General features: G+C 38.7%; 1 protein-coding gene across 4 annotated transcripts in view; it reads left to right on the top strand.

Annotated features, from left to right (window-relative positions):
• The window catches only part of SCAF4 (SR-related CTD associated factor 4), a 47,484-nt gene extending 34,350 nt beyond the window's left edge, over positions 1–13,134 (top strand). For all 4 annotated transcript variants that reach the window (XM_075517395.1, XM_075517412.1, XM_075517403.1 and 1 more), the window contains 4 exons: positions 2,865–3,027; positions 3,163–3,246; positions 3,347–3,535; positions 11,504–13,134. In XM_075517395.1, the coding sequence (XP_075373510.1) occupies positions 2,865–3,027; positions 3,163–3,246; positions 3,347–3,535; positions 11,504–12,345 (1,278 nt within the window). In that variant the 3' untranslated portion in view covers positions 12,346–13,134. The remainder of the gene's footprint in view (positions 1–2,864; positions 3,028–3,162; positions 3,247–3,346; positions 3,536–11,503) is intronic.
• The last annotated feature ends 1,522 nt before the right edge of the window (positions 13,135–14,656 follow it).

The raw sequence follows: 14,656 nt of genomic DNA, 5'->3' as shown, positions 1-14,656 counted from the left end.
AGGTCTGTGTTTATTTTTAAGTTGTATTGCAGTGTCCAAGATCAACTTAAGTTTATTTCTTGGTTATTGAGAGTCAGTTTCAGTTAATAGCACTTGTGATATCACTTGTGTTGTGCATTCATTGACAAGGTTTTGGGCAATTGGTGTTCCCTTCTCCTGGCAAAGCTTGGTGTTATCCTACCAAAACTGCCATTCTTTTACAGTGAACCATGGCTCAGGCTTTGCCAGGGTTATACACTGAAGTCCAGGGGGTTTGCTGTGGCCACCCGTTCCGTAAGTTTCCCAATCCAACCCAAAGTCCTTTTTCTTCACTTAATGGGTTTTCAGCCAGAAACCAGAATCCCAAGTTGAGTGTGTACCCCCCAAATTTCGTGATGTATTTCTCAATCCCACATGCTCCTTCTCCCTATAACTAGATGTGGGAGTTGTGTGTTGGTCCAGTATCCATCCTGTACCACTTCCTATTGAAAGTGGCAGACTCCTCCTTTGCAGTCTTCCTGCTGGAGACTCCAGGTGCACTTAAATATATATTTACTTGTCTTGGCGCACGGTGGGTAGACTGTGCTCCTTTAGTTCACAGGGCTAATGATTCTTCTTCAAGTCTCAATCTGAGAGGTGTGCAGTAAGAAATAGTTGTACCTGGACACAGGCCAAACTCCAAGACATGTTCATTGAGATGCACCTGGCAGTCTCCAATTCCGGTTTCCAGTGTTGCTAGTAAAATACCAGGTTTTCCCAATATTTGCCTTCCCATTAATAAAGGGTCTCCCCAGTAGCATTTTTGTTACTTTGTTTTATCCAATTCATTAGCTATTACTCTGAAACTGTTTACCAGTCCTCTGTGTTTGTTATCTGTCAATGTTTATTAGCCATTGTTTCAATCTCTTTAACAAACAGAGAAACTTTATACTTCAAATTGTATTTTAAATTAGACATTGTGACATTTATACACAGATTTTTACTGCCTTCCTTTTTTCTTTCTGCTTAAAGGAAGTGTTTGAACATGTGACTTAAAATTGTGTATTAGAGGGTTAACTTTTTAGAAAAAATTAAGTACAGCAATTAAGCTTGGATAATTAGGTATGAATATCCTCTAACATGTATCTAAATCATCTTCCTTTGATGTTACTTCTATTCTGGTTCCATCATAATATTGTACTATTCATTATACCTTCTCAAGCCATTGCATACACGTGCTTTGTCCACAGTTTTCTCAGCTTTTAACTACCTAAGGACTGACAGCACTTAGCAAGTTTCCCCTCTTTTTTTAAACCTTTTTGCCACCTTGATACCCCTCCCCAATTCCTTCTGCTAAGTACACACTCTGTATGTGAATACTTGCTTCACAGAACATTACTGCGATCAATAGATCTGTCGCTATGTCTAGGTCATTTTGTAAGTTGTTGTTCTTTGTAGGAGTGCCCTGTAAAACAAACAAAAAGACCTACCGAGGCTATTAGGTTACTGTGGTTTTGGATCACTTTTTCTAAAGCTTTAACTGTGATTAATGGAAACACCTCTAGGGTTACTCAAAGTTAATGTTCATCTAGGTAGTCTTGGTCTTATATGGTACTCCTGGGTATGCTTACCTGTGTACTGTTAGCCTTGCAAGGTCCTAGTCCCTAGAAGGTCCCCAGTGCTCCTTTCTAATTCTCTCTGAAGTTTGGCTGTTCACATAACACCCCCTTAACCACCTGCAGAATCCAGCCATCCCTCGTGGTGCCATCTGTAACTTTTGTCGGCTTCTCACATGGTTATCTGTCGTGTCTGGCAATTTCTCGGCCACATCCAGTAGTTTCTCACATCCTGCTCAGTTAGCTTAACTTCAGGCCAGGGGCCTAATCAGCAGGTTATTATAAAACAATAAATAACCAATTTAAAACTAGAAATAAAAAGTGGTGGTCTACACTAAAGCCTAATTAATTAAAGCCTGTTGCAAGTAACTGATTTTAAAATTCTAATACTACAAGTTTTAATGTGCCTCAGCTCACTAACCTAGCCATTGGTAAAGAACTTGGAACAGAAGTTTGAAGTAGTATCAGGTGCTTGGCAGCTTTAGCATCTTCTCCAGGTTTAAGGAGAATATTTTGCTTACTTTGGTTTAATGCCACTTCTTTCAGTTCTGAGAATAAAACAGTAAAGACTTTTCCTTCTTTACTGAAGAAATAAAAAGTGAGTTATGAAGGGTCTTGTATTTCTGAAATTTTGATGGTCATGGAGGTGAGTCCGTTCTGATCACTTGAGTACGCAGCTCTCCTTTAATAAATCAATTTTAAATGCAGAGCATATTTTGATTAAACCTTTCCTTTTGATTCCCACACATTAATGTAGTTTTTATAGTAAGCTCATAAATATGAGTCTAAGGACCAACTTAATTTAAATCCGTTTTCATTCAGAGCTTGATATAAATCAGAATTTTAAAAAATGAATAAGGAAACAATAGTCACCCTAATATAATATACAGACTCAGGTAGCGAAAAAGAAAAAAGAAAAGGTTTTTAATTGCTCCAAAGTTGTATGCATTATAGTGTATCATGCTGGATGGTAAAATTAATTGCAGCTGCTGTGTAAAGGGTATATTTAGATGAGTTACCAGCATGCATTAATGATGATTTACCACAGAGAATAATTTTTTCTTTAAGAACAAAGGCAAACAAGATCAATATTGGTATTTGAAGTTGTAGGAGTTCTTTGACTGTTAATTAGATCAGTTATGTAAGTCACCTTGTTGCAGAGGAATTTAAGGTAGCTTAAATTGTCTTGTTTTGATGGACAAAGCACAGAAGACAAGCAGTCCGCAGCTGAACAACAAATAATCCATTCAGTCTTGAGGTAACACATTTTTCCCCTTCCTTTTTTCCTAGGTTCCACCACATCCATCAGGTCCTCCTGTGGTTGGTGCACTCCAACCACCTGCTTTCACAGCACCTTTAGGAATCCCACCTCCTGGATTTGCTCCTGGAGTGCCACCGCCACCGCCGCCTCCATTTTTACGACCTGGTTTCAACCCAATGCATTTACCCCCAGGTATATTTATATATTTTTAGGAATATTAAGTCCTTTTTTAACCATATGGCAAATAAAAGCACCTGCCATATAAACTGCACAAGTATGTTTTGGTAAAGTGATACGCAGTGTTAATATATATTTTTTTTTTTATAGGCTTTCTTCCTCCTGGCCCACCACCACCTATAACTCCTCCAGTATCTGTTCCTCACACTCCTCCAGCAGTAAACATCCCAAACTGTAAGTGTTCAAATCTTGGGCAAGCATCAGTAGAAGGAAGGTATCGTGCAAGCAGAGAAGCTGACTTTTTTTTTTCATATGTCAATGCATTGTTTCTTAGCTACAGCAACTGGTGTGAATGAAGACACTACAAAAGATTCATCTGTAGGAAATCCCATCCCAACAGTGGTTTCTGGATCCAGAGGGAATGCTGAAACTACCGATAGTTCCAAAATATATGGGACTGTTCCACCTCCTGTAGCACCTACTAATGTACCTGCTCCTGTCACCCAAGCTATTCCACTTCTTGGTAAGTTCATTTTTGTATATATTACTCAGTTTATTGTTACCTGAATTTAAAATATGATTTTGATTTTGCTAGTGACTTACAGTTCGTGGGAAAGTAAAGCAGATTTTTGAAAACTTGTTGAAATTTCTGCCCTTCTGTTGGCTTTTAAATAATTTTAGAGGCTTGATTTTGCACAGAAGGAGTAGTAAATATTTTTATTATTGAAGATCTGTTTTCTGAAGGAAACAAAAAAGCCGTAACGTTTAAGTTATAAATTCAGGACAGAATGAAATGCTGTCTACTTTTAACAAATTGAGGTTTATACCATATAGAAAATTAACTGAGAACAAAACATCTGTATGGCATATGAACTGTGTTTTAGACTCAACTATTACATGTATAAAATTAACCTACAGAGTAACAGTATTTTTTTAGTGTATTTTTTAAATCTGTGAAAATATGGTATACTTTTTATGTATGGAATAAATTATTTTAATAAAATGAAAAAACAGAAGCTTTTATTCAGCCCTGCAGTATTACAGGTTTTGAAACCTTTTTAACAATGTTATCTTATTTAAATATTACAAAATGGTATTTTGACTAGCAAAACCAAGCTAACTTTGGATGTCTTACGTAAATTACTTTTCACAATATGATATGAACTTGGTCAGATTTTTAAAGAAAGTGTATACTGTTTAATGTTACAGAGGTCTGCTAAATATTTGTTTTATGATGGCCTTTTATGGGTCAGTGTCAAGAATATACTCAAGAGACTTGTTTCCTACAAATTTTAATGAGATTATTACATTTATGGGATTTCAGACCTCTAAATGAGAGCCTAACAAGTGAATGAAAAAGATAATTTTGTTTTAGTGTGTTTCTGCCCAGAACTTTACAGTGTATACTGAAAAAACCCCAAAGATTTGTCTCCCTGAGAGCTCACTGCTCTATTGGATTTGATGGCTAAATTTTCCAGCCATGACTAGTGATTTTTGGATCCTTCATGTTGGAAACTCTAGACCTTTTTAAAAGGCCTTTTTCAAAAAGTGAAGAGCTGCTTCTCTCTGCAAATCAGTCTGCTTTTTAAAATCTGTCAAAGCAGATATGCAAAACCAGCAGCTACTTGTTTTAGAGTATCTTGGACACTTGGCAAAGAGAGAAAAGCTTAAAAAAAATTCTGTGGTGACACCATGGGTTGAGAGAATTTTGTAGTGATAAGGATTATCGGACTATACATTTAAGACATACACATCTTAATGATGAAGTTACACTTTTTGTAATTGGAATACAGTATTACCAGATTTTTGAAGTTTCATGGTACTATGTTTTGTACGGCATAACTTGAACTTTTTACTCCAAGCCTTTGGAATGTATTAAGTTACTCTGCAGTTTGCTGTATCACTATACATGTAAGAAAAAGGTTTTACAAAATTAAGATAGGAGTGAAGTAAATTATATACCCACATTAGTTACTTGGACAGTAGCTTTTTTTATTCTTACAAATTCAAGGAAGCTGAATTTGATAAATCTGAAGATCAAGAACTTGCCTTTGTTTTTATTAACTTTGTTTACTGAATAGTTGAGGCAGATAAAGTTGTCCATATGGTCAGAGTGACTTCACTCAACATTCAGTCTCATCAGCAAGGGGATAGGAGACTTTTTTCTTTTTATAAGATTGCATGTGTGAGCTTGCAGAGTAGTCCTGAAGTAATAGCTTAAGAAATCTGTGTGTTTACTTAAGTAATAGCATTTTATGTTGATGAGTGTCTTATTTCAAGAAGAAGTTATTTATAGTCAAGGAGTTATGTAAAATCCTTCCATCCTGACATTTTGGAGTTAAGGGAGACTGTTCAGTATTTGATATAAGATACAAGAAAACTAGAACCAGCAGATGATAATATTTTACATTATGAAAGATAAAAGATTAATATCAGTTGTCTTTGCTTTTAAAACTTTTCAGTAAGTTAACACAAATGAAACTGTCTTCTTAAAACCACTTTGATTCACTTATCAATTGAGCTTAGCTCTGTGTGTGAGAGTCCAGATCTGGTCTCTCCAGGCTGGAAGAAAAACATGAAAGAGGTTAACATTTTCCACCACTCATGCTGATCTAGATAGCAAAGAAGTGTCCCTTGAAGTCTTGCCCTCCCTGTCCTTTGAGTTCAAGAGCTGGCCGGCCTGCATCGTCGTTCCTTCCTTTTTCATTCTGTGTGTCAGGTTTCACTCCTAGGGAAATCAAAGCATGGGAAATGGAGCGTGCCAGGGTCTCACCACGTGTGCGGACATGAGATGCAATCTACATATGCATCCCAGTCCCGGAGCCCAGAAGTACTTGCAGGCTTGACAAATGTAGCCTTAGTGTCTGACCTACAGTCTTGTACAGGTCAGAGGCAAATGAACTGGACAAAGTAAATGAGTAGGTATGGCATCACCCTCAGTTAGCCACGGGAAAGTGCAGACAAGGGAAATGAAATGCTTCAGACTAAAGGACCTCATGTTCACAAGTATATGGTTTAGCAATTTGAATAGATGACCGATCGTGTGACTGGTTTCTCATGAAGTCCTCAAACTGCTCATTAAACATTCCCATGATGTGGCTCTCCAAGCTGAGATAAGAAGGTGGAAGAAAGATTGTTTGACAGCATCATGAAGTATGTCATGAGGACTCTGCTTGGGGAAGTAGGGATGAAGGGGCTTGAGTAGTGTAACATGAAGAATGAAGAAATGTTCTTCGGATATTTGGGCAGGATAGAAGAACTTACTTCAGCAGGCTGAATTCAAGGAATGAAGATTGCTCTGAAGAGACTGTCATAGAAATCTAAACTTAACCTTGCTTGAGAACACCTTATGTAATCTGTACAAATGCAGGAGCTCTTTTCTAATTTTTGTAACTTCAGAATGAAGCTTATCTATCTATCTATCTGTTTAGTTTTTATATGGAAGATAATGTTACAAAGTAATTCAACATTGATTATTGTAAGATTTCATATGCTTTCTTAGTAATGTAAGTTACGTTCTGTTTCATCTCCACTAATTTCATTCGTTCCTCCAATGTAATTCTTTCATCACTTCCAACAAAGACATGTTTGTGCTTCAGAGGAGTGATCCCTCGTGGACATTGTGTCTGAATTTTTTTGTGCTTATTTCTAAAAACCACCCTCAGGTTGTTTTGCTTTAGTTGTATCCTTGATCATATTCGCTGCTGTTATAGCTTCTTGTTCTTAATTTGAACAAGATTATCCAGACTGTAACTGGTTTTGTGAGTGTGTGCTCATATGTCATTTTTTAAATGATCTGCAAAGCAGATACTTTTAGACTCCTTTTACGTGTGCATATTGCAGAAAGTGACAGGCTTTTAAATCATTTTTGATTTGCCAACTTGTTCTTAGTGTTGAGCAAATGCTGTAATTTGGACCAGTAATAAACTGCTGTTGCAGATGCTATGTTTCGAATATTCAGATTCTGTGATCTATTATCTTGATTAAATACACCATATTGCAGTTTGTAGGTTCTGGTCTAGTGCTCTTTTTACCAAAATTCCTACAATGATAATTACATATTATCAAAGATTAGTTATACTGTAGTTCTCATCGAACTTAGTATTCATTCCCTGTTAATGCATGCTGAATTACTATTCTTTTCTTGCTTGCTGGTTTGTTCTTAAGTAACCACATGGTCTTTTTGTAATCTGCATTAAATTATAAAAGACAGACTACAATATTCTCTGAGCTCATCAGAGTATTACTGTATTATAAAGTGGATACTTCCTTCACAGGAAGGATGAGCTTTTTATTAATACAGGATATGAACAGTGATAAACGTAATACATTTCCAAATTTCTTGTGATAGCCTATTTTAAAAGCATAACAAACACTGCACATTTGCTAATTATATATGAGACTGTTGCTTTCATAATACTGCTGAATGAGAATTCAGAGGTAAGGGGACATGAACTCTCAAGCACCATTCATGGAATTCAGTTTTGCCTTGATGATTCCCTTGACCTGGATCAGTTTAGTGTTTATGTTTTATAAAGCTGTTAGAAGTCTTAATATCAGTAACTAACACTGTACACATAACGTAGTTTGACTCTCATATCCTTGTTTAAGCATCTTGCATTAATAGGAGCAAGCTCCTACTGGCTTCAGTGATGGACATTGACTACCCTGAAAAATGTTGGTACTTAGGGCAAGTTATTTAAGCTGTGAATCAATATTTAGGCTCTTAAGTTTAGGCTTCTTTCTTTACAGTCTTGGCCTGGTCTAAAGGATGCTGTATCAAACTCCAGAAAAAGACACAAGACTTACAACGTTGTCCCTCTTTCAAGAATTTTCTGGTAGTATTTAATGTTCTAGTTTTAAGATGCAACATTCCCCACTGGAGAACGATAGGAGAATTAATGTGACATGCTAAATGTTGCAGAACGCCAGCATCAAAGTGTAAACCTTTAGTCCATTCTGCTGGAATCGTAAGCTTTTGACTTCTGGTTCTTATATATATTTCCATCAGATTTGCAAAGGAGGTGTATTTGAAGCAGGATTGCTGTGTCAGCTACAGAAAACACCATTCCTCCACTTGCTTTCTTGTAACAGCACAGCTGAGAAGTAATTTAGCAAATTATAAGAGACACTATAATCACCTATTGAGCAGAGTTCAGTTAAAAAAAAAAAAAATCAGATGCTATACTTCTCAGTTACATTAGCATTTGTAATACTGATAATTAGCTGATAATTATCACAAGAGAACATGGGATTTGTCCGGCCAGAAGAGAAGATAATCAGAAATGGAATTACAGTCACACAGAAATCTGGCTTTTTACCTAATTTATCAAAACAGTAAGGACGACTCCTGTGACCTCTCTGGATAGAAGACACTTCGTCAGGACAGCTATAGCGTTTTGGGCTATGTCTTACGAGTAAAGTGAAATTGTGAAACTTTTGACAGTGTGTGATTGTTCTTGCACCGCTGAAACAACACTCGTGGTTGGCGATGGGTTTTCCTAGTACACTTGCATCTGTGTTCTTCATAGTAAACACTCTTCGCAAGTTCTGAGAACCTTTCACTATGCATCACTGGTAAAAGTTACAAATAAAAATAAGGTGTGAAAGCAATCTCTATTTTTACACATTTGAACAGAATAACGTGTTAGGTGTAAGGTCTGAGGACTGTATCTCCAGTATTAAAAGCCATGTCTTGTAATAAAAGCCACGTCTTAGCCAAGTTATGCAGAATCAGCAGCTGGTGAAAGGGATGGTTGTATTTAACACCCATAAGCAAGAAGACAAGGTTAGCTATTACAAAAAGCCTTACAGTTATGAACAAAGGAATAAAATACAGGCTGGGGCAGATAAATTCCATCACTTGTCTGCACAGGTATGAGATGATCATTAAATCACTTTATTGTTTCTCTAGGAGCTCTGGTACTTCTTTTCAAGTTTGACAAACTTTAAAATTTACATGCTGTCTTTCCCTATCTAAGACAACAAAGGGCTTTAAATTTTCCTAGACATTGCACGTGCAATCTGTACCACTAACTTTACTGAGCATTTTCAGTAAACTTGGATGTGTTTCTGGACAGCTCTTTGAGGGTAAAGTTTTAGTTGGTGCCTGATTTGTCAGCACAGCGAGGAAACTCTAATGGTTCTTTCTACAGTGTACTTCAGCCTCAAAATTTGAGTGGGCTGATTTAAAATAAAAAGCGTTCAGCTACCCTGCTGATGCAGCCCAGATTGAAAGAGAATGAGTTTCAGATACCATTATGCTGCTTCTGGGCTGCATTTTGTGTAGAAATAAGGTTGAGAAATTCAGTTACTCGTACTTGTTAAATTTAAAAAAACTTTTCATGCTTGCCTCATGTTCACACTGTTGTAACCCACACCTACTCTGCTGCTATAGAGCAGAAGCATATGCTTATCCTCTTCAGCTCATTAGATCTCAGTTATTCTTTTCTGCCTTATTTTTAATCTGCTGTGGAAGAATTCACTTATCAACAAAAATATCCCCAAACCTCAGAATTCAGCAAAATAACATTCTTGGAAGACCTCATTAGCTGAGACGTATGTCTGTCTTGTCAGATCTGTAGTACTAAGTCATGGGAGGAGTTTAAACTAGGTGACTGACAGCCCTGGTTATGAACAGGAGGAGAGGGAGGGCTGTGCATTTTACAATTAAAAAGGAAAAACACCAACCAACCAAACAGAAAAAATACGCTGTTGCTGCTGGAACATTTCTTTCAAAGAGTGTGACCTATCAAGCCATGTCTTAAAAGTGACTGCTTGGAGGGGAAGGTAAGATGATACCATGGACTGGAAGAATATTCACATCTGTATTACCTGAGTTCTCCTGATCGGCAAAGTATAATTTCCTTCTAATATGACTATAAAGAGCACTCAGATAAAAAGGTTTCTGTTAGAGATGTTCTTAAGCGTAAGAAGTGGTGTGGTGAAAGGGCAATGTGTATGTTCTTCAGAAGGCTCGGGCATATTTGGGACATGAATCGGAGGAAGAGGGAAGCTACGATAGCTGAATGGAAGGTTATTTGGGATGTCTGCTCCACTGTGCTCATTAAGCTGAAATCAAAGTGCAGTTTTCACTGATGACACTGCCAAGTATTTAATTCTAGTATCAATTCACATAGCTATTTCACATTCTCGTTTTACCCAGGGCAGGAGCTACAAAATTTTATGTAACCTGCATTCTTAACTTCCGTTTTTATTAATATATGTGGGAAAAAAACATTATTTATAGTCTCAACAAATTTATAAAGGAACGCACGATGGATTAGGAGAGATTTGTGCTTGTTCTGCTGGCAACTGTTGATGCCTTTAAATTTCAGTTTGGGAGTTTAAAAAAGAGCACATGATAAAAAACAACACATGCTTTCTCAGATATGGAGCTTGTTTTCAGGTAAATAACTGCTAGTGAGCAGAACGAGCAGATAGATCCAGTGTAAAGGCTCCGGAGAACATGAGAGAATAGTGTTACTGGTTCAAACAAAAGGAGGCACATGAGATAAGCCGCACACGCCGAGTGGTATGAAGTCCTCATCTGGAGCTCGATAATCCTCGCTCATTTTGGCTCGTGTTGATGTCAGCAAGCTTTGGGCTGGGCTTTCTCAAACGGTATGTTTTGAGAGTTCAGGTTTTTTCCGCTTACGAAGACCATGCTAAAAACAAGAGTCCAGGAATAAAAATGGAAAATAGTTGGTGTTGGCTATGTGCTATAAAGGATGGAAAACTGTGTTTGAAAAGAAGAAAATACAGAAATTATCTGTTGCATTTCCTTTTAGTTTACATTGCAAGGTTTATTCTACTAAAATTAAACTTTGTTGTATCCCTTTTCTCTGGAACGGTAAATTGAACTCTCTGTCATTTCCTGCTCCTACTCCAGCCCTGTTCTATCCTTACCTCTCCCTTCATAGCTTACTGTATCTGCCGCCTCTTCTGCACCTTGGCCCGTCTTCTTGATGACCAGTTCAAATCTCAAGCATTTTAGCCAGATACAATTTCGCTGATGTTTGTAATAGAGGATAAATGTTTTAAAGCTAACTACAGGAGGCGAGGTGTCTTTAATTAGAAGCCTGGGAAGCATAGCCTATTAGGAAGGTGTTTCGTCAGCCGTCAGTTGACAAGCAAGACATTGAGCTGGAGACCAGGAAGAGCTCTGACCTGCAAAATGGCAATGGCTTCTTCACATAAAGGAAGCCTGTAGGATAAGTGATGAGTTACTACCATTGCAGTATTAATTACTTCTAGCACGACACAAACTTTTGTGTAAAGACGATGCTCTCTTTACAGTATGTAAACCAGCACAGGAAGCTTCGCAGGCTGCAGGCTGCTCTCGTCCCCGCGCCCCCTCCCCAATTTCAGTGTTGCTCATTTCATGAGATAATTTCAGAATGTTTTTGAAACTACGAAAATGCTTTTTTCCCCCCTCCTGCGAGCCTCTGATTTCACTTTTTGTGTGTGTGTGTGTGTGTGTTTGTTTCAGGCACTCAAGGAGTTGCGCCACCCCCGCCAGCCCCTGTTGTTGGGTTGCAGACTCCATCCACTGGCCTCTTAGGTGCCCGGCCTGGTTTGATACCACTCCAGCGACCGCCAGGAATGCCACCGCCGCCTCTGCAGCGGTTTCCCTTGATGCCACCGCGACACATGCCTCCCCACATGATGCACAGAGGGCCCCCGCCGGGGCCAGGGGGTTTTGGGATGCCTCCCCCCCACGGAATGAAAACCCCCTTCCCACCGCCGGGTCACTTTGTCAGACCTGGGGGGATGCCGGGAAGCGGGGGGCCAGGCGGACCCGAGGATAACAGAGATGGGAGGCAGTTCAGGAATGACAGGCAGACATTCACGCCTAACAGAGACCAGGAAAGGTTTGGAAGGAGGTCTTTTGGAAATCGGGTAGAAAACGACCGTGAGCGCTACGGTAACCGCAACGATGACAGAGATCACGAGCGACTTGGTAATCGTGACAGGCGAGACTGGGGACGAAGAAGCCCTGAGCGTGATAGACACAGAGACTTGGAGGACAGAAACAGGCGGTCCAGTGGCCATCGAGACAGAGAGAGAGATTCGAGAGATAGAGAGTCTCGCAGAGACAAGGAAGAAAACCGAGGAAAGGAAAAACCGGAGATGACAGACAGGGCAGATGGCGACAAAAACCACGAATCTCATAGCGGCAAAATGGAAGACGCAGACATTGTTTCAGAACTTGCTGCGGGAGAGTCTGAACCTACAGGTGTAAAACCTGTTGAAGAGTTAACATCCGAGGCTACCTCATCTGTGGAACAAGCGGAAAAGGATATGGGCTCAGTGGCAGAGGCTCCTCGCTAGAGACTGGAAGTTGTCGAAAGACAACAGTGACATTTGTTGGAGTGTAGAGCTTTAGAGTTGTACAGTCTGCTGTATTATATTTGCTTCTGCTTATATCACAGCCCCTCAGTAGTTGGTGGGGAATTGTAAGCAATTTGATTGCTTCCCTTCTATTTAAAATAGCCACAACATAACATGAAATACTGAAGATATAATTAAAATATTACCCATTTTTGCTGTAACTTTTTTAAAGTTTTGACTTTAAAAAGTTTACAAATCAGAAGTAGAAGTGCTTTCTATTTTTTTTTTAATTTAAGAAAAGGTAACGGTGAAAGCTCCTCAAAACAATAGGGATGTGTTTTTAATAAACTCTATTTTCGTAACAAACTTTAACGTGTGCTATTCTTCCTACACTGCACTGAAGTGGCAAAGGAGTGTTCAACATCTTAAAGTTTGAACTGTTAATGCTGTACTGGAGTCTAAATTAGACTGTTTTGTTTATATTTGTTAAAAGAAATACATCTGTTTGTGTAGCTATTCACAGAAGCGAATTTCTATTTGTAATAGTCATCTTGATTTTTAGATTGCTGCATTTTAATGATTACTTGACCATACTAGGTAAAAGTTAGTGGTTTTAAAATGCTAATTGAAGAGTTAACTGTTTAGTGTTTGCAATGCAATCCATTTTTTTTTTCTTTTTTTTTCCCCCTCCAACTGGTTCTGTGGTAAATGTTGCCCTAATTAGCCTCTTTTTAAAAAGTGGACACCTTCAGACATACTTAGGTCTGCTCTGCTTGTGATGTTATAAAATTACTGTGTGTGGTGGGCTGGGAAGCACACCAGTTCAGCATCTTTTGTACTTGTTATTCATTGATGCTTTTTGGAAAGTGGGGTGAAAGAGAATTCAAAGACACCAAAACACAATATAAAATGCTAACCTATTTTTTTTAAAGGGGGCTGGGAGAAGGAAGGGAGGCGGGAGGGTGCTCGAGGATTTTAAAATGCTGCCTCTTCATTCACGCAAGTCTGGGCTGCTACTGTTGTCAGTGTTAACGATGTCTACCTCCTGTAATCCTGCAAGAGGTAGGTTTAAAATTTTTACCCACCTAGTGTTGTACCTTTCAGCCTGATGGACAGAGTGCATTTTCTTGCATTTGTGTAAGTTTTACCATCTTCTCTCCATACCACTTAAGTAATTTTAAGAGGGCAAATACTAGTTCTCAGTGGTCAGCCCTTCAGGCGCAAACAGTTTTGAAAGACGGCTGCGCTGTACCGAGCGGAGTCAGAGCCCTGGCAGTTCTGCCCTGAAACACGCTCGCTCATCGACGGCTTGGATGGCACCAGGCCTTCAGTTGAAGCTTGTTTAACTCTAGAAGCGTAGTGGAAAAATTGTATGAATCCTGTGCATATTTCATTTTTTTTTTCCTCTCCTTGATATAGGTGTGTTCTACTTTTAAAGTTGGGGTCTTTTTCCCTAAGCGAAGGGCAGCTGCTTTCTTACATGAGTACTTTTTCATGGCTGCTCTGCGGCAGAGGGATTTTTTTCTGGGGGAGGGAGGGGGGTGGGAAAGCAAACGTGGAGTTATGGACTGGGGAGAGGACATATATTTTTATGTTCTTGCAATAGCAGAATAAAGAGAGAAAAAACCTGTTTACATACTCGCAGTGAATTCAGCTTCCATGTGTTAAAACCCGTGTCCTTAATGCTTGTTTCATGCTGGGCCAGCAGAACTAACTTTTTTCATACAAAACCAGGCATTTATGTCTTACATTTAAGACTTGTCTTAGTAAAAACTGCCATAATTCTGTAAGCAGGTAGGATTTTTTTTAATGAATACACTTTATTAAAAGATTTGAAGACAAGAATGAAAGAGGCAGAAGGCTTATCTGTTCACACAAATGCCGCCTCGCATTCCTCTCCATTTCCCTTTTTTGGAAATTGAGAAGAAAGCCTATGAAAACTTTCAACTTTGGACGTCCTTTGCAGAACAGTTTCTTACTGCCTTCTGAAGCAGTAATTGTATAATAAACCTACTGGCAATGCAGCATCTTTACGGCATCACTAGAGTAACTGTATCCTACCTTGTAGGACTACCAAATTCCTGGCTTTAAGAGAAGCCAAGCCATAAATTTGTAATGGAAGATTAATTAGCTCAGCATAAGCATCCATTACTAGTAAAGATGATACAGTCTTAGCAATTAACACCTTGGTTATCGAACCTATGCCTGCCAGCTAACAATGATTTGGGCATAAACCAAGCATTACTTCTAATCCTTCGATACAGCACTGACCTCTAGGCTAGCGTGCCATCAGACATTTAACCCAACAAGA

This window comes from Mycteria americana, chromosome 1 (assembly GCF_035582795.1).
Source record: "Mycteria americana isolate JAX WOST 10 ecotype Jacksonville Zoo and Gardens chromosome 1, USCA_MyAme_1.0, whole genome shotgun sequence".
NCBI lineage: Eukaryota > Metazoa > Chordata > Aves > Ciconiiformes > Ciconiidae > Mycteria > Mycteria americana.
The sequence above is the reverse complement of the archived record's forward strand: the minus strand, read 5'-3'. Positions and strand labels throughout refer to the sequence as shown.